Source organism: Eutrema salsugineum, unplaced genomic scaffold (genome assembly GCF_000478725.1).
Source record: "Eutrema salsugineum unplaced genomic scaffold, Eutsalg1_0 scaffold_13, whole genome shotgun sequence".
Taxonomy (NCBI): Eukaryota; Viridiplantae; Streptophyta; class Magnoliopsida; order Brassicales; family Brassicaceae; genus Eutrema; species Eutrema salsugineum.
Genome location: NW_006256885.1, coordinates 2,752,925 through 2,775,629, shown reverse-complemented (window position 1 = coordinate 2,775,629; position 22,705 = coordinate 2,752,925). Strand labels below are relative to the sequence as shown.

Genomic DNA, 22,705 nt, shown 5'->3' with positions numbered 1-22,705 from the left:
TTCCCCAGCTGTACCTATATACCTGAATCCCAGTTCCTGACACTTTATATGCTCTGAAAACCAGTAATCATATAATTTACAAGAGGGTTTTAAAAATTTGCTAATATACTCTCAAGTATCATGGGATGATGTAGATAGGCGAGAGCAAACGTCCCGGAATATTAACAAAAAAAATGTTTAAACAAACGCTTTTTTGCAAAAAATTTGTTTCCTTATGGGGGTAGAATTTTTAAAAAATTAAATCCCCTAATATATACACCTATTAACCTAAATTTCGACCAAGTAAATACGAATAAAAGGAGAAATTTTTTCTCATTGAATAGAAAGCAAATGGTGTCCCGTCGGCAATCATTCACAACACGTAGGGGATTCGTTGGGCCACGACGTAAATGAAAACAAAACAAAAGTTACAATCATTTGAAACGTACCTCAAATTCATAAGGGCACTCTTTGTGGTTTCTATTGACTTAGAAATCAGTAGTCCAAGATTACCACAAAGATTTTTCTTTTCTACCGCTTTTTATTCCTATAATAATAGCATAATTTTTTTTTTTTTATAGTTTCTTGTTTATGGTTTTCAATTGTGATTAAAACTCTTTACGGCAAGATAAAAATTATTTTAGTGGTTAATCAGAATGCAATATATCAGACGGAATACTAGATAGGGGTCTAGTAACATTTTGGCCGATTTAACGCAAAAAATATGAATTAGAAGTATTTTCAGAAAGCGTCCAATAAGCCTCATGAGAATATGATATAAGGGAGATTTCTTTGGTCCAAAACAATATTAGTATTACATAAGCCGGCATGTGGCATGTGGCATGTGCTGTACGTGGAAAGGTCCTAAACTAGAGATGGGTGGATTTGTGGACCAGATAAAGTTGGATGTGGCTTTGTCCAATATATATGTAGACAAACATCTATTTAAGAGTTATTATTATTATATATATATATATATATATATATATGGTTTTGACACCAATCAAGTAATCATATATATCCAATATATATGTAGACAAACATATATTCAAGAGTTATTATATATAGTTTTTACACCAATTCCCATCAAGTAATCATGTGTATGCATGTTTGTTCGACGCTCATCATTGTGATTTGTGAGCAAATGATTGTGTTCTAATTGGCTACAGATCATTTCTGATTTTGATCAATGTATATTGTTTGTAATTGTAAGTTTTGTAACCGATTTAAGTAGCGGCCGATAAGTTTCAAGACTCTTGCGGACTACTTACCAAAATATATTTCCCACTGTTTTTTTTTTTTTTTTTTTATGCTATAACATTTTCAACTGTTACTGAATAAGATTAATTAAGCAAATAGTAAAATATGTATAGACGTGTTTTAAGAAAATCAAAATTGGAAGATATATTTCATTACTAGTGATTTACTAAAAAATAAAGATATATATGTAAAATATACGTAGAAACATCAAGTAAATTAGGAAGATAGATACATCAGTATTACAATTCAAATGGTTGGTAATTAATCAAGAAAAGATGTAAAATTATATAATCTGAAAGCACCTTGTTTACTAATATGGCGCTCAATTAATAAATACACAACCAGAAAGTGAATAAAGAATCATTCGTTTTTTTTTTTTTGTTAAAAATCATTGGAGGATAGTCAGAAACTAATAACTTTTAGATCTTTTTTGGTATGATTGAGCATCCACTCTTCAAAAAGTTATATTGTAAATTTTTGTGGATATAAATAATAAGAGAATATATTACAAAAGTGGGTGTATATCCATTATGTGATATAGTAAAGCACGATTTTCACGCGAGTCAGACCTATATATGAATATGAACAAAATGATAGAATCTAGGTTAGAAGAAAATATAATATATTATTCTTTAGGGTAAAACTAGGAGAGAAACGGCGCATATATGCGCAGATTTTGTTTTAATTTATATTTTAAATAATATATTTTTATAATTTGTATTGAATTTTATGTTTATAATCAATGTTTGTGTTTAAAATATTATATTTTCTTTGTTTTTTTCTTGATGATATATTATTTATAATCTCTTTTACACCTAATTGTACTAAATATTATAATTTTTCTTACAAGATAATAAGGAATTAAAAAATTACTATTTTAATTTTTGTATAAAAACGTAATCGTTCACTTAAAAATATACGTTAAATATCATCAGAGATAAATATTTATTTGTTATTCGATTCTCATATTTTTTATTCTTGTAAATCTTACTAATACAATATTTGTTAACTTTCTTAATTTTATCTTTTGAATTTTTTGGTTATATATATTATTGATTCCAACTTTTTTTAATTTAAAAAAGCATGTATGATATTTTTATATAGACGCCCTTCTTTTTACTATTATTTTTAATAACTTTTTAATCATTTATTTAATATTCTTTGTGTTTTATAATTTTATTAGTTGGAGTTTTATAAAAGATTATTTTAAACTTTAAACTTATTAAGTTTTATTATTTTTTTACTTGCATTAAAATTTCAATTATATTTTTAATTTGAAAATGAAGTTTAAATCACTTAAAAAAGAAAATAGAATGGTGCATTTAAAAAGTTTTGTATTATATAATATTTATAAATTTTGTATATTAAAAATTAATTTGAATTCATTCTAATATATATATATATATTAATGTTTATTTATATGTTCTTTAATGTATTTACTTTAAATTTAATTATTTAATTATTTATTTATATTTTAAATTGACAGATGTCACTCTCTCTATTGCTGATGTGTCACTCAGCTGGAGAGTTGGTTGTCTTTTATATATAAGATTATAAGAGTATCTCCAAGAAAGACTGTATTTTTAAGATGTGAGAAACCTTATATTTGAAATTTGAGGGTGATGCTCTCCAATAATACACTTTAAAATGACACCTTAAAAATATTATACTTTACATTTTAGTCTTTACTGTTGATAATAATTAACTAAAATCATAAAACTTTGATAAATAACTATAAAACACATATTACAAATATTATAGAAAATATTAATAAATACAACTTTAATTATAACATTACATATAAATAATAATAATAAAATACACAAACTAAATCATAAATTAAAAACAAAATACCAATTTATTCAATAAAAATACTACCATATGTTTCTATATATGATCAATCAAAGCATTTCGAAGTGATAAATAAGTTTTTATTTTAATTTTTAATCTGCAGATTAAGAGCTACAAATTTCTTATGTAAGTTTAATTTGTGTAATATTTATATTTTTATGTAAGTTTATTTTCTTGTGTTATTTGAGTTTGTATGAAATTCTGCTTTATGTAATATTGTTGTTATGTATTTGCTTTTTTAATGTTATGTATTATTTTACTATTTGTCATTATTATTTTTATTTGAAATTATTTTTTTAAATTTTATATGTATATATAATTTATTTATAAAGATATATGTGAAATATTAATAAGATATTAAATTAGAATAGTTAAAATGATAAACACAAAGTTATTATGATTAATTTTAAAACATATAACTGAAAGGAGTGAAATATAAATAAAAAATGACACCTCAAACTGTTTAACACCTCAAATTTGAGGTGTTGAACAGTAAATCCTCAAATATAAGGTGTCACTGTTCAACCCTTCAAAATTTGATGTTTTAAGGTGTCTCTTTGAATATATAAAATTATTTGAAATTATAAGATGTTGGAGATGCTCTAAAAATGCAAATAAAAAACATTTTTTCAACGTTTTCTATAGATGGGCTTAGACCTATAGGCCCAAACAATAGAGCTCGAATAGTTTGCTCTCTCCCTCGGTCCCTCTCTCTCTGCTCAGTAACAGCGCGTGGCATCACGCTCCGCCTAGGGTGACTTCGTGCTGATACGATAGGGAGAGGAAGAGAGACGATTCCAACTCAAAAATGGCGAGAAGCTCAGCGAGAGAAGTCTGCGAAAGTCGTAGAGCTGGAGTTCTCATTTCCCTGTCCTAGAATATCCCGAGTTTAAGTCTGAAACAGGACATGAGGTGTTTAAAAGACGGGTTTTTGCATCACACTCGCTCCATTAAAAATGGTTTAACCTTGACCGCAATCTCCTCGAACCAACTCGTTAATCTCTACTCAAGGAACGGTTTATTGCGGGAAGCTCGGAATGTGTTCGACGAAATGCCTGAGAGAAACGTTTACTCGTGGAACGCTGTGATCTCTGCCTACGTAAAGTTCAACAATTTGACTGAAGCGCGTGAACTGTTCAAAAAGGCCAGTTCTGAACGAGATTTGATCACGTATAACACTTTGCTTTCAGGGTTTGCCAAAACTGATGGGTGTGAGAGTGAAGCCATTGAGATGTTTGGTGAGATGCAGAGGAAAGAGGAGGATGGGATTTGGGTAGACGATTTCTCTGTTACAACTATGCTTAAGCTTTCTGCGAAGTTATACAATGTGGTTTATGGTGAACAGTTGCACGGCATTATGGTGAAAACTGGGAATGATGCAACTAAGTTTGCCGTGAGTTCTCTCATTCACATGTATTCAAAATGTGGGAAGTTTAAGGAGGTTTGTAATGTCTTTAACGGGTCGTGTGTTGAGTTTGTCGATGGTGTGGCTAAGAACGCTATGATTGCAGCATATTGTAGAGAAGGTGACATTGAAAGAGCCCTGAGTATATTCTGGAGAAATCCAGAACTGAACGATGCAATTTCGTGGAATACATTGATTTCAGGGTATGCGCAGAATGGATATGAAAAAGAAGCTTTGAAGATAGCTATTAGTATGGAGGAAAGTGGGTTGAGATGGGACGAACACACTATCGGGGCTGTACTAAATGTTCTTAGTAGTTTAAAGAGCCTGAAGATTGGAAAGGAAGTACATGCTCGGGTATTGAAGAGTGGATCATATTCTAATAAATTTATAAGCAGTGGAATTGTTGATGTTTACTGTAAGTGTGGGGAGATGAAGTATGCGGAGTCTGTCCATTTGTTATATGGTTTTGGCAACTTGTATTCAACTTCTTCAATGATTGTGGGTTACTCATCTCAGGGCAAGATGGTGGAAGCAAAAAGGTTATTTGACTCTTTATCTGAAAAAAATATTGTGGTCTGGACTGCAATGTTCTTGGGATATCTCAATCTAGGGCAACCTGAGTCAGTGTTTGAACTTGCACGTGAGTTTATAGCCAAGGAGACTAAAATTCCTGATTCTTTGGTCATGGTTAGTATCCTTGGTGCATGCTCTTTACAAGCCTCTATGGTACCAGGGAAGGAGATTCACGGTCACAGCTTGAGAACAGGCATTTTGGCGGATAAGAAACTTGTTACTGCATTTGTTGACATGTATTCAAAATGCGGAAATGTTGAGTATGCTGAAAAGGTCTTCGACAGTAGCTTCGAGAGAGATACAATTATGTACAACGCCATGATAGCTGGTTGTGCTCACCATGGCCATGAAGCAAAAGCTTTCCAGCTCTTTGAAGTCATGACCAAGAGTGGATTCAAGCCGGATGAAATAACGTTTATGGCCCTCCTATCAGCTTGTCGTCACCGCGGCTTAGTTTTAGAGGGTGAGCAGTACTTCAAGTCGATGATAGAGGTTTATAACATATCCCCCGAGGTTGGTCACCATACCTGCATGATCGATTTGTATGGAAAGGCCAATAGGTTGGACAAAGCCATAGAAATTATGAAAGGTATTGATCAAGTTGAAGAAGATGCTGTTATTCTTGGAGCGTTTTTAAATGCTTGTAACTTTAATAAGAAGACAGAACTTGTGAAGGAAGTGGAAGAGAAATTGTTAGCCATAGAAGGATCTAACGGGTCTCGTTATGTTCAACTAGCTAACGCTTATGCCTCGTCTGGTAGCTGGGAAGATATGAGACGGATACGGAATAGTATGAGAGGGAAGGAGCTGGAAAAGTTTTCTGGGTGCAGCCGGGCATATATCGATAATCAAGTTCACATGTTTACTTCCTATGATATTTCTCATTTCAAAACAGAAGCTATATATTCCATGCTACATTTTGTGACCAAGGATTTGACTGAAATAACTGAAATCACTATTTAAGAGAGAGGTATCAATTTTTCTGTGCATTGTAGTAGAATATTCACATGTCCCAAGCTTGATATGACTGTTATTGCAAAGTTGAAGGTTCGGAAACAAAAATCCTAAGTTTTTCTCCATTGGTGGAAGGGCTTCATAAGTTTAAACTTAGCATAACCAAGACGTCAAGGTCATGTGAGTACCAATGGTATCTGGTATCTCTGGTCTTTATTCATCTCTCATCGGGTCTGTAACATGTTTTAGAGTTGAAGTGAACTGTCTACTGTATGTTCCTTTCTGCAATCATTCTTACTAATTTTTTGTTTTGTTTTGTTTTATTATTTTGAATAAATCAAGCAACACCGCAATGCAGTTAAGACAACAACAACTGAAACAACATCAAACAAACACAGAAACCAATACAAGAACCATGGACTCATGAAGAAAATCAAAACACAAAGCGAAACCTTTCAACAGAAAACTGATCCTAGCAAGTTGGACCAGATAAACCACACTTCTCCGGGAGTTTAGCAGCGAGGCCAAAGTCGATCCCACTGAGAAAGGGATTAATTTTGGTTTTCTGCTTGCAGAGACACTGCAAGTCGGCCTCAGACAGGGCAGTGCAGCAAGGGCCCTTAGGATCAATGGCGGTGGTCACTGGGTTCTTAGTCTGCACATAGGGCTTGCAAGAGTACAGATCAGCAACGCTCATACCGCATAACTCTCCGGTTGCTGCCGTGAGTGTCAAGGCAAGAACCAAGGTAATAACGACAAGCTTAGTGTTTGGCTCCATGGATTTGAGTACTTTGAGGGTTTCTCACTAATTGTTTTGCAACTATTTGATAGGTTGGCTCTTCTCTTAGCTTAGGATATGCTACTCTACCTACTTCATAGGGTTTATATAGAGAGGATAGGCACGTTACTGGTGTGATTAGATCTACAGAATTATGATTTTAACATGAAAGCATGGGTCCCTAGCATCATACAAGACAATAATCTTGTGATTAATCTCTGAACTAATCTCCTGTGCATATTATTCAATATCCATATTTATTTAAAAGCATGTGTAGGGGAATATCGAATGTCTAAGATGGTCTATACTATACATGTATTATAATCTATATTCCCTTGTTGTCTTATGATACTTTAATATAATACAATTACACACTACAAGGTAAGAAGGCCCGTGAAACATTGGCATTACTATGTTCCAATGTGCTTACTTGTCACGGGCGTTCTTTGGTTGCCTCAAATTTAACGGGGGGCTCAAATTTAATTGCTTTCATATGCAACTTGATAAATACAGTTTGTAAAGTCTTTTACTTTTGATATCTCTTGGACGTACTATCCCAATTTGACAATTTTTTCATGAGAATAATCGATATATTATCTTGTTTTTGGTGAAACTGCAGTGGCTCTATGAGTTATGTAGCAGCCAAATGTGTCTTATGGTTCAATTTTGTGTTCTTTGTCTGCCAAGCTATGAGCTAACATGAGTAGATAAATGTATATGAAGAGATTCTAATATAAATCTGATCATATATTGCAGCTTAAACTCATATTTCATAAGTAGAAATGGGATTGAGTATTAACCCCAAAATACAAAAGTGAAAGAGAAAAAAAAATGATTCCATCATGTGAATTAATAAACACAAAGTAAAGTTTATTTGTTTACTAATTTGAAGGCTCTTTTTGCAGTCTCTACAAGTGGAACAGCACGAAGATTCAAATGTGTAGCAGAGGTCAAGTAGGCACAGGCCAAAGAGACATAGATCTTGAACCAAATCATTGACGAGAAGAAGGTGAGATGCGTACAGATGATCGTGAAGACAATCACTGCCAAGCAGTTTATGAGGTACTTCGTTGTGTTGAACTCTTTTTCTGTTCCTTCGTTAGGGAAATGGCCACGAGAGTAGAAGTCATTGAGCAGCTGGTCTTTGAGCTGGAATGTGTTCACTAACCAAGCATTGATCTCCTTTTCTTTATTTGGGATTTGGGTTAGGTTGATACGACGGATGTGGATGTGAACTTCTGATGGCTCAATACCATAGACATTGTCTAAGAAAGACGGGCAACGGTTTTTATACCCGATGGTCACATCATAAACTGCAAGAAGTGCAAATAGTTGCATAAAAGTTTGCTTTCCTCAAGAGTAAAGGAAAAGCATAGGATCTTACTGATGCAAACAAGCAAAAGTATAAACAAACCTGCATCAAGTGAGCAACTCAATTCTTCCAAACAGGAGACGAAACCTTTTGTTCTGGGAAGCAGCACGTTGTTCAGAACAGGAAGGCCATTTGCAGCTGCAAATTTCTTACTCCTTTCGCATTTAGCCTCTCTGCATAAAGTGCTCATGGTAAAATGCTTTAACCAAAAGGGTTTCTAAACAAGAATAACACTCAAATGAAGATGGAACTTACGTGTAATCTGTGCCCTCGGGGAAAAGAGCAAGCCATAAAGCATCTCGTGGATCCTTAAAACTCGAAACCATCTGCCTCAAGTTTGCTTCATCGACTTCCCATTTCCGCTCAACAGGAATAAACTCGAAGAGGTGAAACGCCCAACCAAACAGAGGTAACTTCATCAAACTGCTCTTGAGAACATATTTCATATTACCAATCTGGCCTTTACGCAGCGCAAGATCCCAGAAGTACATCCAATCAACTTCTGTCCGGTGATTTGCCATGAGCAATACTCGTTCCTCACAAGGAACCTTATCCCCACAGAAAACAACTTTGGTTCTGTTTATCTTCTCAAAGAGAAATGGCCACAAGGCGAGCCACGAGCCAAAGAAGAAGGAAACACATTTACGGCTATAGTGTACACTGAAAAGCCTCAACACTACAGCTGAGAGGAACCCCCAGAATATCAACATCATAAAAGCTGTTGAAACCAACACCATCAGGCATGTTATACCTCTTAACACTCTTATCAGAGACAACTTATTATTAGAGTTTGGTATATTTTCTTCACTCTTTGTAACTTTCTTTTCCATTTTTTTTACACCTTAAGATGATCTACTTAACCTCCTGTTGCGTCTGTGTCTTGATTGGTTGTACCAGAATCACATTCAGAGCGTCATAACATCATCATCATCTTTGAGTTCTTGGACAGGTCATACTTCACCTGCAGTTATATGATCAAAGACTTAAAGAACTTGATAGAAGACAACATTAATCAACAGAAAATGTAAGCTGATGAAAGTTCAATATAAAGGAGCTGAGCAAATCTTAAGGATTCCTATGAAAGCTTCATATTTAATTACTAAACACTAAAGGTTGAAAGATGATAGATTTTAATAATCAAACTAAGAATCTAAGGATCTGACTTATCCTTCGATTAAAGTAAAGAAGAAGTTTCATTCTCAGACATATATATAGTCTAAAAAAACACCTGACCATGATAATCAAAGATTCAAGCTTAAATCTCACCAAGAAAAAAAAAAAATCAGGACACAGAGCATTACAATTTTACTGATATATTTTGCAATGCAGGTATTTAAATTCACTATCCGATTTTTCTTTTTGCTTTCTGAAAATTTTCAGGAAAAGAGATTGAAGAAGAAGACAGCTTGCTTACCATGAAAATGAGCTTCAGGGTTTTATAAACAGTGCAGAAGAAAAGATTAATGGCCGAGAAAAGATCATGGAGGACTACGACTGGTTGTGAAAAAGGGCTCGGAGGTGGTTGGTAATTACGGGTGATGCCATCCTCGTAGAAAGTACTCAAGGAGGGTGCGGAAATTTAAACCACTGTCCCCTCCTTTTTCGTATATATTAAATTCTACAACGTCACCAATGCTGTTCAAGTGTTCATATCAATTATTCTATTTTTTAAGAAATTGAAAAAGAAAACAAACCAGTATCTAAACTGGGTCGGGTTTGTAAAGCCCATAAGTCGCTGGGCCCAATGAATGTTGGCGAGAAAAATGAAAGAGATGTGTTAAGTTGGACATAAAAGTAAATAACTACACTCTTATATTTTTTAAAAATATCCTTTTTTTTCTTTCGGAAGTTTATGAGAGATTAAGATCCCTCTCCTTCTCTCCCAGTCTTCCTCCTCCCGCAAGTCACTTTTTGAGTCGCTCTTCTTTAACCGTTTGGTCTTCTCAATTTGCTGCTCGTTCTCAGTCATCATGGATATCGATTTCAATGAGTACAAGCTCAGGTGCGAGATTCGCGGCCACGATGATGATGTAAGACGAAATCCACTTCTTTCTTTACTGTGTTTTCTTGTTTTAGTGATCGATTCTTTCTCTAGATTTCGAAACTTTGGAAGGTGTTAGCATAATTCAGCTCCGTGATTCCAACTTCTTTCTTCGGCCTTGTTGAATTTTCTAAAATCACCCGCCTGATGTGAATTTACATGCGATTCTGCTTCAGTTTCATGTGCGGATTTGATAATTAGCGTGAGGCTTTGTTATGATTAGATTTTGTAGTAGTTCAAATCTCCCACGGGGATGTGGGTTGCGTTGAAATTCCAGAGATATTTAGATGCTGGGTACTGAATTTTAGAGTTGTTTCTTATGGATGTTTAATCTTGCGTGTCAAATGGCATTACTATTTAGATGCTGGGTTTGTACCTTATGCGATTGAGCTAATGCAAAACTGCAATTGTTAATCAGGTTCGTGGAATATGCGTGTGCACTGATGAGAATATAGCTAGCTCATCAAGAGATAGAACCATCAGGGTATGGTCACTGGATTCTGATAAGCGCAAGTATTCATCTTCTAAAATTTTGTTGGGTCATACAAGCTTTGTTGGACCCCTTGCATGGATTCCACCGAATGAGGAATACCCTGAAGGCAGACTCGTCTCTGGGAGCATGGATACTTCCGTTTTCGTTTGGAACTTGATTAATGGAGAGATTATTCAGACATTGAAGGGTCATAAGATGCAAGTCACTGGTGTTACTCTTGATAATGAGGACATAGTTTCATCTTCAGTTGATCAGTAAGTCCTCCTGTTCACATATTTTTCTTAGTATAATGCTTACCAACTGTTCAGTCAATTTCTTGCTTAAAATCCAGTGAGTGTATTAGCCTGTGGGTTTCCTTATGGGATACTAAGTTATTCTTAGTCGTAGTTCTGAGGGTAATTATGAGTCTTAACTGTGTGCAGTATTGTCTTGACGTAGCTTAATTTCTCATTTGACTTTTTATATATTTATTCTGTAGAACTCTGAAACGCTGGAGAAACGGCCAGCTTGTTGAATCTTGGGAGGCACACCAGTCGCCTGTCCAGGCAGTCATAAAGCTGCCATCTGGTGAGCTCGTTTCAGGTACATCATCTGGCTAAAGCTGAAAATTGTTTCTTGTTTTCTGTCGTTTTCTTGATTTCAAGTTCTTCCTTGTTCAATTGTTTTTCCTTCTTGTTTCATCGTTCTCCAAATAAGCTTAATGTTTTTTAGGTTGATCATAATATGCATTGACTTTACTTATCCTGAAACTCTCAACTAGCACGTTACTTATCCTGCTACCAGGTTCAAGTGACACCACTCTAAAACTCTGGAAGGGAAAAACAATGCTGCGAACTTTGACAGGGCATGCAGGTGAATTTCTTCATGTCTCTCTAACTTTTCCTTTTGTCTCAAATTTCTTTGTCAATACGAGAAGCTTTTCATTGGAGAAACTATTGTCTTATAATTTTACTTTTATTTTGCAATGCAGATACTGTTAGAGGGTTAGCAGTGATGCCTGATTTAGGATTTCTTTCAGCATCACATGATGGGTAAGTTCTTTGCTTCCATCAGCCGCTTGCCTTACTTATTGCCGTTTTCCAAGTAAATCACGCTCATCCATGGTCTCTTGCATTACCTGGATAAGTTTTGTGATCCGGTGGTTATATATTTTGTTCATCTTGGTAGTAATCTCTATTTTCGTTTTATCTAAACAGCTCAATCAGGTTATGGGCTCTAAGTGGCGAAGTTCTTCTGGAGATGGTTGGCCACACTTCCATTGTGTATTCAGTTGACGCACATGCATCTGGCCTTATTGTTAGTGGCAGCGAAGATCGCTATGCTAAGATATGGAATGGTGATCATGGTTTTCCTTTTCTCTCTTTTGGTTTTAAATCATGTCTGTTTGTTTCTTATGAATTGATATGTTGTTCTTACTTTGTTGATATTGTCTGCTACAGATGGAGTATGCGTTCAGAGTTTGGAACATCCAGGCTGTGTCTGGGATGCCAAGTTCTTGGAGACTGGAGATATTGTGACTGCATGCTCGGACGGGGTAGTTCGTGTTTGGACAGCACGCAATGACATGATTGCAGATCAGATGGAGATTGATGCCTATGATTCCCAAATTTCTCAGTACAAATTAAGCAGGTAATCTGACTATTAAATCCTATGTCCATAAGTTTTTTTTTCACGTGGCAGTTTCATGATTTTTTACTATATGATCTGTTGACAGTGTATTTTGTGTCTATTATGCTCAAAAAGTTACTGAAAAGTATATTAATTGCATGCCATTCTTTATCTCAGGAAAAAGGTTGGAGGAATGAAACTTGACGAGCTGCCGGGACTTGATGCGCTGACGATACCAGGTGCCACTAAATTCCAAATGCTGTATTATTAACTTTTATCATCCGGTAGAAAGCCTCAATTTTAAAAGAAATCTTAAGAGATCACAGAAATAATTTCCCAGTTGGAATTGATACCGTCTGGCTATGGTCATTCTTGTAACATCTTCTACTATTCTCTCAGGTACCAGTGATGGCCAGACAAAAGTCATAAGGGAGGGAGACAATGGTGTTGCTTATGCATGGAATATGAACGAACAGAAATGGGACAAAGTAAGTGAATGAACTTTTATCTTTTTTTTTGTTCTTAACCTTTTTCGTCTGTTGGTTACTTCACCGCATGCCATTTTTGTTCTTGATCTGAATGCTGCTTTATTATTGACTAGATCGCATACATGAATATACACATAACTTGTGGTAGAGTGATTTGTCTCTAACCTGTGGTCTCATGTCACCTTTTTTTTTCAGATTGGTGAGGTTGTTGATGGTCCAGATGGTGTGGCTGACCGTCCAATCCTCGATGGGTTTCAGTATGATTTTGGTTAGGATTTTAACCTATTATTATGGAAACTTCAGAATCATATAAGATCAAAGTGAACAACATTCTTGACCGTTTTTTTTCTTCTAGTTTTCGATGTTGACATTGGTGACGGGGAACCTATCCGGAAGCTACCTTACAATCGATCAGGTACCTAAACTGTGTTGCTGGCCTTCTTTCAGTTCCAAGTGAAATTACAAGAAAGTGCTTCAATTTATTACTCTTCACATGTTTTCTTGTTTGGCAGACAATCCTTATGATGCAGCTGACAAGTGGCTTCTAAAAGAGAATCTTCCCTTTGCATATCGACAGCAGATTGTTGAATTTATATTACAAAATTCTGGGCAGAAAGACTTCAACTTTAATCCATCTTTTCGTGATCCCTTCACGGGCGGTAAAAATCACATGTTTTTGAAACTATTTGGTATTAAATTCTGTTTTCGGGAATTTATTAAATTTTCATTTTTTCCTTCCTTGTGTAACAGCAAATGCTTATGTTCCTGGGCAAGCATCTCACACAGCTGGTATGAATATATCGTCTAAATTATTTTCACATATTACTTAAATTTCATTAGGGATTTTAGTTTCTCGAACAGTCTTCTGTTGGCTCATGCACTTTGACTCTTTTCTGTTGCAGCAACTCCGGCAAAACCTTTATACAAGCACATTCCAAAAGTATGCATGAATTCTTTATTCTTACTTTATTCATGTTTGGTTTTTCTAGCTATTGATCCTTTTTGCTTCCATTGTTTTCTCCAGAAAGGTGTGCTAGTTTTCGATGTTGCTCAATATGACGGGATTCTGAAAAAGATGACAGAGTTCAACAATACATTGCGATCTGACCCAGTAAGCTCTCTCAGTACTAACTTCTGGCACATGACTACAGTTGCACCCAATACTAGTGTTGGTAATATATGCTTTTGAAAATTTTCCATCTTTTGAAGGTAAATAATGACAGTTCCCTGACAGAAGTCGAAGTATCTAGAGTAGGAGCAATCGTTAAAATACTCAAGGACACATCACATTACCACTCTACCAGTTTTGCTGACATGGACATTACTTTGCTTTTGAAAGTGCTACAGGCATGGCCACCTGCAATGATGTTTCCTGGTACGCCTTCTCATGTCAATCAATTAGCCAAAGAAAACTGTTTATTCAATATTGAGCTTTTGGTTGTAACCGTATGTTTCTCACTATTATGAAGCCATAACAAAATCAGTTGATTCCAATATGCTTGTATAACAATCTACGATGTGTATGTCTTGGTTTATTTAGATAATATTCTTGGTTTCTGTTTCTCTTGATGTTTCTGGCAGGCCATAACGCATTTTCCCTTTTCCAGCCCCTTTATAATTCTGTGTCAATTGTTTGATATAGCCTTATGTTTTGCTTTTGGTTCGAGCTCTTATGCTTATGGTTTTTGAATATGCAGCTACTGATATAGTCAGGATGCTCGTTTTGCATCCTCATGGAGCAAGTCTACTCATTAAGCATATGGAAAACAACAATGGTAATCATCTCTCACGTGAAGCTATGGTTTCTCAACATGAATTAAAGTATCAGCTAATGTCCTTAATTTAATTTGTATCTCTCTGTTACATTGGATTCAACCAGACCTGCTTTTGGATTTGATAAAGAAAGTCACAGGAGATTCGGCTCTTCCTGCAAATCTTCTAACAACAGTTCGTGTCCTGGTTAATCTATTCAAGAATTCCTCATTTCATTACTGGCTACAGAGGCATCATAGTCAAGTAAGTACAATTTCGTTTCCACGGTTTTATATCATATTTAGAGTCTGTGATAGTCTTGATGAACCTATTATTGGTTTAGCCATGACTCTCAGCCTTTGAGGTGGAATTTTTGGATTCTGTGTCTAGTATCTGTGGCTGAGCTGCGTCTGGGAACTAAAATGAAGTTGTTTATTACTTTTTACTGGTCCCTATACATTTGTGGTTTCTCGGGTACTCAGCCTTTTTATTAAGTGCTGTTTATCAATGCAGATTCTTGATGCCTTCTCAAACTGTTATTCATCCCCAAATAAGAATCTGCAGTTGGCTTATTCGACGTTGCTTCTCAAGTAAGATCTCTCTTATATTACTTTTGTTTCATGTGGAGTCATGCCAAATCGTAGCTATCATCAATAATACTCACTATTGAGTTTTTATCAGAGACAGAACATCAACATCATGGTCTATGTTTTTTTTTTGCAGCTATGCAGTGCTATTAATTGAAAAGAAGGATCAAGAAGGCCAAGCTCAAGCCCTTTCAGCAGCATTGCAAGTAAGCCCAAAATTGGTCATTTTCACCATCGTGGATATATCCACATTCATATCTCACCACTGAATTTGATCTCATCTGTTGTAGTCACTCTTTATCACTTGAACAAATCTCTGAGATAAAAGTAAAATCTGAGAGAACCAATGTACCAAAGAGTTTCCTGAAAATCTCTTAGAACGAATATCGTATTATCACCTCCGTGCTAAAAAGATGAAAGTTTGAAACAGATTGCAGAAGAGGAAGCTGCAGATGTTGATTCCAAGTTCCGGAGTTTGGTAGCAATTGGCTCTCTGGTTAGTTCCCAAACCACTAGAGCTGTTCCTTTTATGTATAATGCTTGATTGTTACATTATTTTTTATCGGTGTATGTGTTTTCTGTAATGACAGATGCTTGAAGGCCTAGTGAAGAAGATAGCGATAGATTTTGATGTTGAGAGCATTGCGAAATCGGCAAAGGCGTCGAAGGAAGCCAAGATTGCAGAAGTTGGTGCGGATATCGATCTTCTAATTCGTCAGCCTTGAGAGCTAAATTCCATCCTTAACAGTTTCATATGATTTGTATTCTCTTTTCCTTTGAAACGCAATGCAAAATTTTCTAGCAGAGAGCTTCAAATTGATTTGAATATTTAACAGTTAGATTGAAACAGAGGAAAGACTAAGAGACTCTCTGTTCTGTTTTTATGGTTTCCATTTGGAGTAGAATTTGAGGTCACCCCACATGAGCATTCTACTAAGCGAAACCCTAACGTTCTTCTTCTTCAAATGCCAGTGTCTTGGCTTTATCCTCTTCCCCAAGCTAAACCCGAAATACTGCGGAAACTTCTTGAGCTCTTCTAATTCTCTTTCCATGTCGTAAACGAGAAACTCGAACTTGGGCCTCAAGTTATCTTCGATACTATATCCGAATATCGCCGGGATTCTCCCGCAGACTCTAGCTGCTTCCTCGTTTTGGAACCCTATGCTCTTGAGGAATCTCATCTTAGCTCTTAGCTTCTCCACCCTCGTGTTAAGCACGTGAGCGTTCGTCTTGCTCGCTCGGTTCAGATTCTGCAGGCCTAGCTCCCGAAGGTAAACCAGCGTCGGCCTCAAGCAGTACTCGACGTCGGAGAGGAGGATGTTCGGGCAATTCACGATCAGTCCTCTGGATTCCGCGGCGGAAGCTCCGAGCTCAAGGGTGAGAAAATCGAAGACGGGATCGATTCTGGATATGTCGAAAGTGGGAGAGAAGAGCTGGGGACAGAGGAAGACGAGGCGTGGGAAATCTTGGTCGGAGATTCCCTTTGATTTTAGGAAGTTCACGGCGGAGAGGATAGCGGGAAGGTTGTCCGCTGGAGGGGCAAGACGGGGGTTCTGAGGAATTACCCCGAGGGTAGAGAGGTATCTTAGATTTTCCCGGTGAGAGGTGTGGAATTTGAGATAGAGAGGTCTAGAGTATGGAGGAGGAGAGGAAGACGACGAGAATGAGGATAGAGGTTGAAGACGAAGTGAAGAAATGACAGATGAATTAGCCATTTGATTTCCTCACTTGTTTCTCCTCATCCCGGTTCCTTTTTAATATCTCTGCAAATAAACCAAATATTAGTTTTGTACCGGAACTGAACCGGGACCGTAGTATATTGGGCTAAATCAAAGCCCATCATTATACAAACCTAGACGAGCAACTTGAGTTGGCATTCTCTCGTCTTCTTCGATCTTCAGATTCTCAAAATCGAGAGCTTGTTGAGTCCGTGATTTCTCTTCGCGCCGAAAATGAAGCCAGTAATAGGCACTGTGGTGTCGAACAAGATGCAGAAGTCTGTGGTGGTCGCCGTCGATAGGCTATTCCACAACAAGCTCTACAATCGCTACGTCAAGCGTACTTCCAAGTTCATGGCTCACGACGAGAAGGACGCCTGTAACATTGGCGATCGAGTAATTCCATTGATCTTTGACTTTTTTGTTTTAGTGAATCTGAGATACATTTTGATCAAGAGCTCGAAAAATCTAGTGAAGCTTGCATCTTAATCGATCTTATTGATGATTACCACGAATTGGAAGTAGACCTATCCATTTGTTGATAATTATTACAAATTGCTCCTAAAAGGAACTTTTGATTTTGTTTAAATAATACAGGTGAAATTGGATCCTTCAAGGCCATTGAGCAAGCATAAGCATTGGATTGTTTCTGAAATCATAAAGAAAGCTCGAATATATTCTCCCCAGGCTGCTGCTGCTGCAGCTCTCAATTTCTCAGCTGCAAAAGCTCCTGAGCAGCCTTCGATTCCTCCTGTCTCGTCTTCTTAAGGTGATTTAACCAAGTCTCTTTGTGCGTTAACTGTATTTTCAGACTTGTATTGTCGTTGAGTTTCACTTGCACAAGTTCAGTGTAGTTTCCTTTTGGTAACTTTATAAAGATAGCTAGTTTCTGTCTTGAAGAATTTGATGTTTCTGAAAATAAAGTAATCTGACATTTGACTGTTGATAGAGGGTCTATAAGACACTCTGTGGCAATATAGCTTGTTGGGCATTTCAATTTTCCATTTTTTGTTTGTTTAGAAACCGTTGTGCGGCTGGCTATTCTCCTTAACGTTACAAGTTAGTGTAAAGCAACCACAAAGTTGACTAAATGTATAAAATTGTGTAAAATGAAACAATTTTGGTTTGAAACTCTAGCCGAACTGAATCGAATCAGCCCTGACATGTTCGCATCGTAGCCACTCACTAACACCATCGTACAATGATGGGTCCCTTATGATGTTATGTAGGTCGTCCCATCATACAGGTAGGTAAATTCGTTATAACCATATTAGAATTTTGTTCAGGTTTGGTATTCGGGATTTTGAATACAGCCATAGAGAAAACGCATCTAGTAAGTATCTTAATCAGTTTCTAGCTAACCAAAAAATGTTCAAGCAAGTCAAGGAAATCATGATGCAGAGCAGGTGTTTTTAATCTTGAAAACAAGATAACACTAACCAGAAACCTCTGACTAAATCTCTAAATAATCATCAAGAGTAGTAGTAGTAAATGAAAGACGTGAAACAATATTATATATTTTATCCTTAGAAATATCATATTCAAATGTTATAAACCGAATAGAATCAACCTTGCCATGTCAGCATTCCATCAAACATTTTGATTGGTCTCTTATGATGTTATGTAGGTCCCATCATATCAGGATGCAGTGGCAGAACTCCTCGTCTCTCTCTCATCCAGAAAATTTTTATAGAAAAATTTTCGGTTAATGGTGTAGAGACTAGCATAGTCAAGAAACAAACACTAACTCAGCCTTCTCTAACAATGGAAGGAACTAGTTTTCTCCGAGGGCAACCTCTAACAACATTACCCTCTCTTCCCAGACAACGGTTCCTTCTCCGTGGATTGAAGAACAATCGGATTGTCAGGTTTTCAGGTCTAAAGAACCACTCGGATTCTGTCAAGTCGAGGTTTTTCGATCTTCGCATCAGAGCTTCAGGTCAGTTTGCTCAAGCTTCTGTCGAAATTCTCAACTTTTGTGGCTGCTTCTCTCCGAAATGTGTCTCTTTTGATTATGATTTCTATGTCTGTCTCTCAAATAGTTGTTGCTAATGGTTTATGTAATGTGGTCTTCTTCAATTTCTAGTTTCAAATAAAAGTCGTTGCATTAAAACAGTTTTGTTAATTAATTAGTTTATTTACCTTGTAATTGAACAAAGGTCCCATTAAAGCAAGCTCTGCGGTAACAGACGCAAACCCTACGAACATAGGATCCAAGGAAGAAGACCTTGTCTTTGTCGCTGGTGCTACTGGTAAAGTTGGTTCTAGAACTGTGAGGTTAGTTTCTTGTTTCGTTTAAGCTTGAAGAAGAATAATTTTTCCGCAATGCTGGTTGGTTTAAGAGTCCTCTTTCATTCAGAGAGCTACTGAAGCTCGGATTTCGAGTTAGAGCTGGAGTTCGAAGCGCTCAGCGAGCAGCAAGTCTTGTGCAAGTATATAATGAACAATGAGTATTTTGTTATAAAGTCCATTTTTTTTTATCATTTTAAGTGATGTTAATACTTTGCAGAGTGTTAAGGAAATGAAGCTCCAGAACACAGATGAAGGAACTCAACGTAAGAAGATAACGTTTTGATTTATTATAACAATGATATTTTTTTGATGGTACAAGAAAAGTAACAGGCAGTGTCTGTGTCTTTAGCCCAGCTGTAGAAAAGCTTGAAATTGTGGAATGTGACTTGGAGAAGAAAGATTCAATACAGCCTGCATTAGGAAATGCATCCGTGGTTATATGCTGTATCGGTGCTAGCGAGAAAGAAATCTCCGATATTACCGGCCCTTACAGGATCGATTACTTGGCCACCAAAAACCTTGTTGATGCTGGTACGCAAAAATTACACTCAAAACGGTTTATTTTGCCATTCTCTGTTTCTTGTTTCATCATATTATTGCCTCTTTGTGGTATTGTGAGCAGCATCATCTGCAAAAGTTAATAACTTCATTTTGGTGACATCCTTGGGGACAAATAAATTTGGATTTCCTGCTGCGATTCTCAAGTAAGTCTGTAATTTTTTTCTTTTTAATTACACACTTTTGGTCAGAGATCAGCTCATAAAACTTAATGGCATGTGCTTGTAATATGACTTCTTCTAAACATCTTGTTTTTGAAGCCTATTCTGGGGAGTTCTTTGCTGGAAGAGAAAAGCTGAAGAAGCGTTGATTGCAAGCGGTCTCAATTACGCAGTGAGTGATTCACAGAATATCTTTAAACACCAAAAACTTAACACTTTCATAGATTGTATCATACCTTAGAATTTTGTCTTTCCATCTTGATTCTTCAGATAGTTAGGCCTGGAGGAATGGAGAGACCCACTGATGCATACAAGGAAACTCATAATCTCACTCTTGCTCTAGACGATACATTGTTTGGTGGTCAGGTCTCAAATCTCCAGGTATTAATTTTTTTTCCCTTGTCTATGACACAGTGATATGACCACCTTATGAAGAAGAGCTTTGAATTGTTTTTCTTTTTGCTTCCTTGCTACTGATCTCCAGGTTGCAGAATTGCTCGCTTGTATGGCAAAGAATCCTCAACTTTCTTTCTCTAAGATTGTGGAAGTAGTTGCTGAAACAACTGCACCATTAACACCAATTGAAAAGCTTCTTGAAAAGATCCCTTCGAAACGTCTTTACGTGCCTCCACCAAAGGTCATATTTTGCGCTCTTCTCCTCTCTTTTTCTAATCTTGTTTATCGCTCTCCTGTGATAAGATTGGTCATCTTTATCTCTGCATTTTGATCGCTGACAGGAATCAGTTGCAGCCAAAGAGGTCACACCAGTCCCTGCTAAGCCTGCCACGCAAGAACCAACAGCTCCCAAGGAGAATGAAGCACCTGCCAAAGTAAAAGATGTGAAACCTAGGCCGCTGTCTCCTTATGCTGCGTAAGACAACTTTTTCCTCAAAGGCAAAAAAATCGAACATGTAACTAAACTGACTTCTTGACATGACACTGATTGTTTCCGATGTCCCTTGTTTCTTTTTTTGGTTTTGTGAATATGTATTAGCTATGAAGACTTGAAACCTCCAACATCTCCTATTCCAACTTCGACCACATCACTTGGTGCCACCAAATCTAAGGAGGTAGATGCCGTAGAGGTTCCTGTTGAGACCAATGTAGTTCCGCTACCAGATAATATCTCAAATGTCGCAGTAGAAGAAGAAGAAGAAGTGAAGCAAGCCGAGGAAAAGAAAGAGAGGCCTCTTTCCCCTTATGCACGGTAACAACCTTATGTGTGGCTAGGAGATTCTATTGGTATCATCACAGTTAGACTAACAAAAATGTATTGCTTTTTCACTTGGCTGTATTGCTATGCAGCTATGACAATCTAAAACCACCTTCTTCTCCTTCTCCTAAAGCTTCGGGTACCCCCAAGAGCGATTCTTTGTCGCCTGGTCCAACCGATTCTGATACTGGTAAAATCTCAACAGTTGCAGCAAGTGTCACTGAGACAGAAGCACCAGCCACACCAAAAATGAGACCTCTTTCTCCTTATGCAGTGTAACAAAATTTCCTCTTCTGTTGATTTTTTTTCCCTCTCTATATATAATCCGCTTGTGCTCTTTTTTTTTCAATGAATTTTCACTGTGTTTTGCAGTTACGCAGACCTTAAACCACCAACCTCGCCAAGTCCTGGATCAACCGGTCCCAAGGAAACGGCATCTGAGAAAACAGCATCTACTGAAGGAAACTCAGAGTTGCAGGGAGGCAATGATGTGCTGGATACAGTTGATGGTAGTGTGTAAGTATCTAAAAATTAGATTTAAAGTGTGCCTAGTTTAAAGAATCGTTCTATACAATCTCATTTTTTTATTGTTGTTTGTGCAGGAACACGACTCCTTCTGTATCAGAAGCAGCAACTGTCAACAATGTGACAGACACTTCCGTTACTTCAGAAGACAATGCAACTGATCAGCCAAAGCCAAGGCCTTTATCACCTTACACAATGTGAGAGAAAGCATCTTGGCTCTAAGTGTGTTCATTGTTTATCACTTCTTTTTATGTGAGAACTTCATATGTTTGCAGGTACGAGGACATGAAGCCTCCAACATCACCTCTTCCATCTCCAGTCATCAATCATTAGTTAGTTATGTGTGAGACGAATTGGCCTTAAACCCTGGAGCTTCTTCTTCTTCTAAACTTCAGATTCTCATAAAAAATCTAGAGAGAGTATGGGGCAATTCAGTTTTGCAGGCATGAATCAGTGAGCTTATTCGTAGAGTAATACAACATTTATCTTGCCTTCTGAGTTGTACATTTTTCTTCTGTTCAATGTACTCATATTTGATTACCCATTTGTTTCCCTCTCACATATATTTGATAACCCATTTGTTACGTCCATGAGAGAAACATATTTTTAATTATAACGATTCCTAGGAGTACTAAATTACTATGGGCATGGTAAGAAGAGTCAATACACTTGGGATTTAGTTTGTGTTCAAAATGAGGCAATCGAGACAAGAAGACAAAATAGAGTTGTCGCCTTACGTCTCGGAGAGAAAACTACGGAACAGAAACTTAGGAAACCACAAACGAAGAACACAATCCCAAAATATGAATCTTCTTCTATAACCTAATCACTTCTCTTGGATTCTCTTCCTTTTATTTTGATTTTGTTCACAAAAGGTTGATTTTTGTTATATCATGAAGTGGCGATCGATAAATAAAACCCTGAAAACATTTGAAGTTATGTTTAACACGTACAAACAAAACCATCTCTAACAACATTTTGTGAATATTTATTTATTAATGTTGTGTTGTACTGTACATGTGACCTTGGCTATTGAATTGAAGACTAGTTTGTCACTATATTGAATATGAGTACTTATATTTATCTTTCAAAGA

The 22,705-nt window shown here is 36.6% G+C and overlaps 6 protein-coding genes across 8 annotated transcripts; 4 read left to right on the top strand and 2 right to left on the bottom strand.

Annotated features, from left to right (window-relative positions):
- The first annotated feature begins 3,804 nt into the window (after positions 1 to 3,804).
- LOC18023102 (putative pentatricopeptide repeat-containing protein At3g18840) lies at positions 3,805 to 6,205 on the top strand. The gene is made up of 2 exons (XM_006406495.2): positions 3,805 to 6,041; positions 6,113 to 6,205. The coding sequence occupies exon 1, from the start codon at positions 3,998 to 4,000 to the stop codon at positions 6,032 to 6,034; it is 2,037 nt and encodes a 678-aa protein (XP_006406558.1). The 5' UTR covers positions 3,805 to 3,997; the 3' UTR covers positions 6,035 to 6,041; positions 6,113 to 6,205.
- Positions 6,206 to 7,556: 1,351 nt separating this feature from the next.
- Positions 7,557 to 9,641, bottom strand: LOC18023100 (probable 1-acyl-sn-glycerol-3-phosphate acyltransferase 5). Of its 3 annotated transcripts, none has more exons than XM_006406493.2 (4): positions 9,442 to 9,641; positions 8,431 to 9,136; positions 8,218 to 8,348; positions 7,557 to 8,116 (listed from the first exon to the last, which is right to left on the bottom strand). In XM_006406493.2, the coding sequence occupies exons 2-4, from the start codon at positions 9,003 to 9,005 to the stop codon at positions 7,674 to 7,676; spliced, it is 1,149 nt and encodes a 382-aa protein (XP_006406556.1). In that variant the 5' UTR covers positions 9,006 to 9,136; positions 9,442 to 9,641; the 3' UTR covers positions 7,557 to 7,673. The 3 variants fall into 3 exon arrangements, with proteins under 3 accessions (XP_006406556.1, XP_024015419.1, XP_024015420.1); XM_024159651.1 differs by having other exon boundaries at positions 9,477 to 9,641; XM_024159652.1 differs by having other exon boundaries at positions 9,590 to 9,641.
- A 364-nt stretch (positions 9,642 to 10,005) lies between these two features.
- On the top strand, positions 10,006 to 16,026 carry LOC18023099 (phospholipase A-2-activating protein). The gene is made up of 22 exons (XM_006406492.2): positions 10,006 to 10,205; positions 10,635 to 10,963; positions 11,188 to 11,291; positions 11,493 to 11,561; positions 11,680 to 11,740; positions 11,906 to 12,045; positions 12,149 to 12,338; positions 12,495 to 12,556; positions 12,717 to 12,805; positions 13,001 to 13,073; positions 13,161 to 13,220; positions 13,318 to 13,464; positions 13,556 to 13,594; positions 13,708 to 13,745; positions 13,830 to 13,916; positions 14,015 to 14,180; positions 14,503 to 14,580; positions 14,685 to 14,821; positions 15,071 to 15,147; positions 15,281 to 15,350; positions 15,575 to 15,640; positions 15,735 to 16,026. The coding sequence occupies exons 1-22, from the start codon at positions 10,146 to 10,148 to the stop codon at positions 15,867 to 15,869; spliced, it is 2,277 nt and encodes a 758-aa protein (XP_006406555.1). The 5' UTR covers positions 10,006 to 10,145; the 3' UTR covers positions 15,870 to 16,026.
- LOC18023098 (transcription termination factor MTEF1, chloroplastic) lies at positions 15,944 to 16,864 on the bottom strand. Its single transcript, XM_006406491.2, has one exon. The coding sequence runs from the start codon at positions 16,857 to 16,859 to the stop codon at positions 16,026 to 16,028; it is 834 nt and encodes a 277-aa protein (XP_006406554.1). The 5' UTR covers positions 16,860 to 16,864; the 3' UTR covers positions 15,944 to 16,025.
- A 69-nt stretch (positions 16,865 to 16,933) lies between these two features.
- Positions 16,934 to 17,833, top strand: LOC18023097 (30S ribosomal protein S17). The gene is made up of 2 exons (XM_024159849.1): positions 16,934 to 17,258; positions 17,460 to 17,833. Exons 1-2 carry the CDS (start codon positions 17,097 to 17,099, stop codon positions 17,628 to 17,630), a joined length of 333 nt encoding a protein of 110 aa, XP_024015617.1. The 5' UTR covers positions 16,934 to 17,096; the 3' UTR covers positions 17,631 to 17,833.
- A 706-nt stretch (positions 17,834 to 18,539) lies between these two features.
- LOC18023096 (protein TIC 62, chloroplastic) lies at positions 18,540 to 22,221 on the top strand. Its single transcript, XM_006406489.2, has 15 exons — positions 18,540 to 18,801; positions 19,022 to 19,139; positions 19,222 to 19,294; positions 19,372 to 19,417; positions 19,509 to 19,685; positions 19,777 to 19,858; positions 19,973 to 20,045; positions 20,144 to 20,254; positions 20,358 to 20,510; positions 20,611 to 20,744; positions 20,868 to 21,080; positions 21,179 to 21,361; positions 21,459 to 21,602; positions 21,689 to 21,808; positions 21,887 to 22,221. Exons 1-15 carry the CDS (start codon positions 18,627 to 18,629, stop codon positions 21,942 to 21,944), a joined length of 1,860 nt encoding a protein of 619 aa, XP_006406552.1. The 5' UTR covers positions 18,540 to 18,626; the 3' UTR covers positions 21,945 to 22,221.
- The last annotated feature ends 484 nt before the right edge of the window (positions 22,222 to 22,705 follow it).

Bases quoted from the DNA above. Each gene is read 5' to 3' on its own strand.
- LOC18023099 (XM_006406492.2), top strand. From the start codon at position 10,146: ATGGATATCGATTTCAATGAGTACAAGCTCAGGTGCGAGATTCGCGGC. The intron at 12,806-13,000 runs GTAAGTGAATGA...TTTTTTTTTCAG, and splicing joins ACGAACAGAAATGGGACAAA to ATTGGTGAGGTTGTTGATGG. The intron at 13,746-13,829 runs GTATGCATGAAT...TGTTTTCTCCAG, and splicing joins TATACAAGCACATTCCAAAA to AAAGGTGTGCTAGTTTTCGA.
- LOC18023102 (XM_006406495.2), top strand. From the start codon at position 3,998: ATGAGGTGTTTAAAAGACGGGTTTTTGCATCACACTCGCTCCATTAAA.
- LOC18023097 (XM_024159849.1), top strand. From the start codon at position 17,097: ATGAAGCCAGTAATAGGCACTGTGGTGTCGAACAAGATGCAGAAGTCT. The intron at 17,259-17,459 runs GTAATTCCATTG...TAAATAATACAG, and splicing joins CCTGTAACATTGGCGATCGA to GTGAAATTGGATCCTTCAAG.
- LOC18023096 (XM_006406489.2), top strand. From the start codon at position 18,627: ATGGAAGGAACTAGTTTTCTCCGAGGGCAACCTCTAACAACATTACCC. The intron at 20,046-20,143 runs GTGAGTGATTCA...TTGATTCTTCAG, and splicing joins CAAGCGGTCTCAATTACGCA to ATAGTTAGGCCTGGAGGAAT. The intron at 21,809-21,886 runs GTGAGAGAAAGC...ATATGTTTGCAG, and splicing joins CCTTTATCACCTTACACAAT to GTACGAGGACATGAAGCCTC.
- LOC18023098 (XM_006406491.2), bottom strand. From the start codon at position 16,859: ATGGCTAATTCATCTGTCATTTCTTCACTTCGTCTTCAACCTCTATCC.
- LOC18023100 (XM_006406493.2), bottom strand. From the start codon at position 9,005: ATGGAAAAGAAAGTTACAAAGAGTGAAGAAAATATACCAAACTCTAAT. The intron at 8,349-8,430 runs GTAAGTTCCATC...CACTTTATGCAG, and splicing joins CCCGAGGGCACAGATTACAC to AGAGGCTAAATGCGAAAGGA. The intron at 8,117-8,217 runs GTTTGTTTATAC...CACTTCTTGCAG, and splicing joins GAGTTGCTCACTTGATGCAG to TTTATGATGTGACCATCGGG.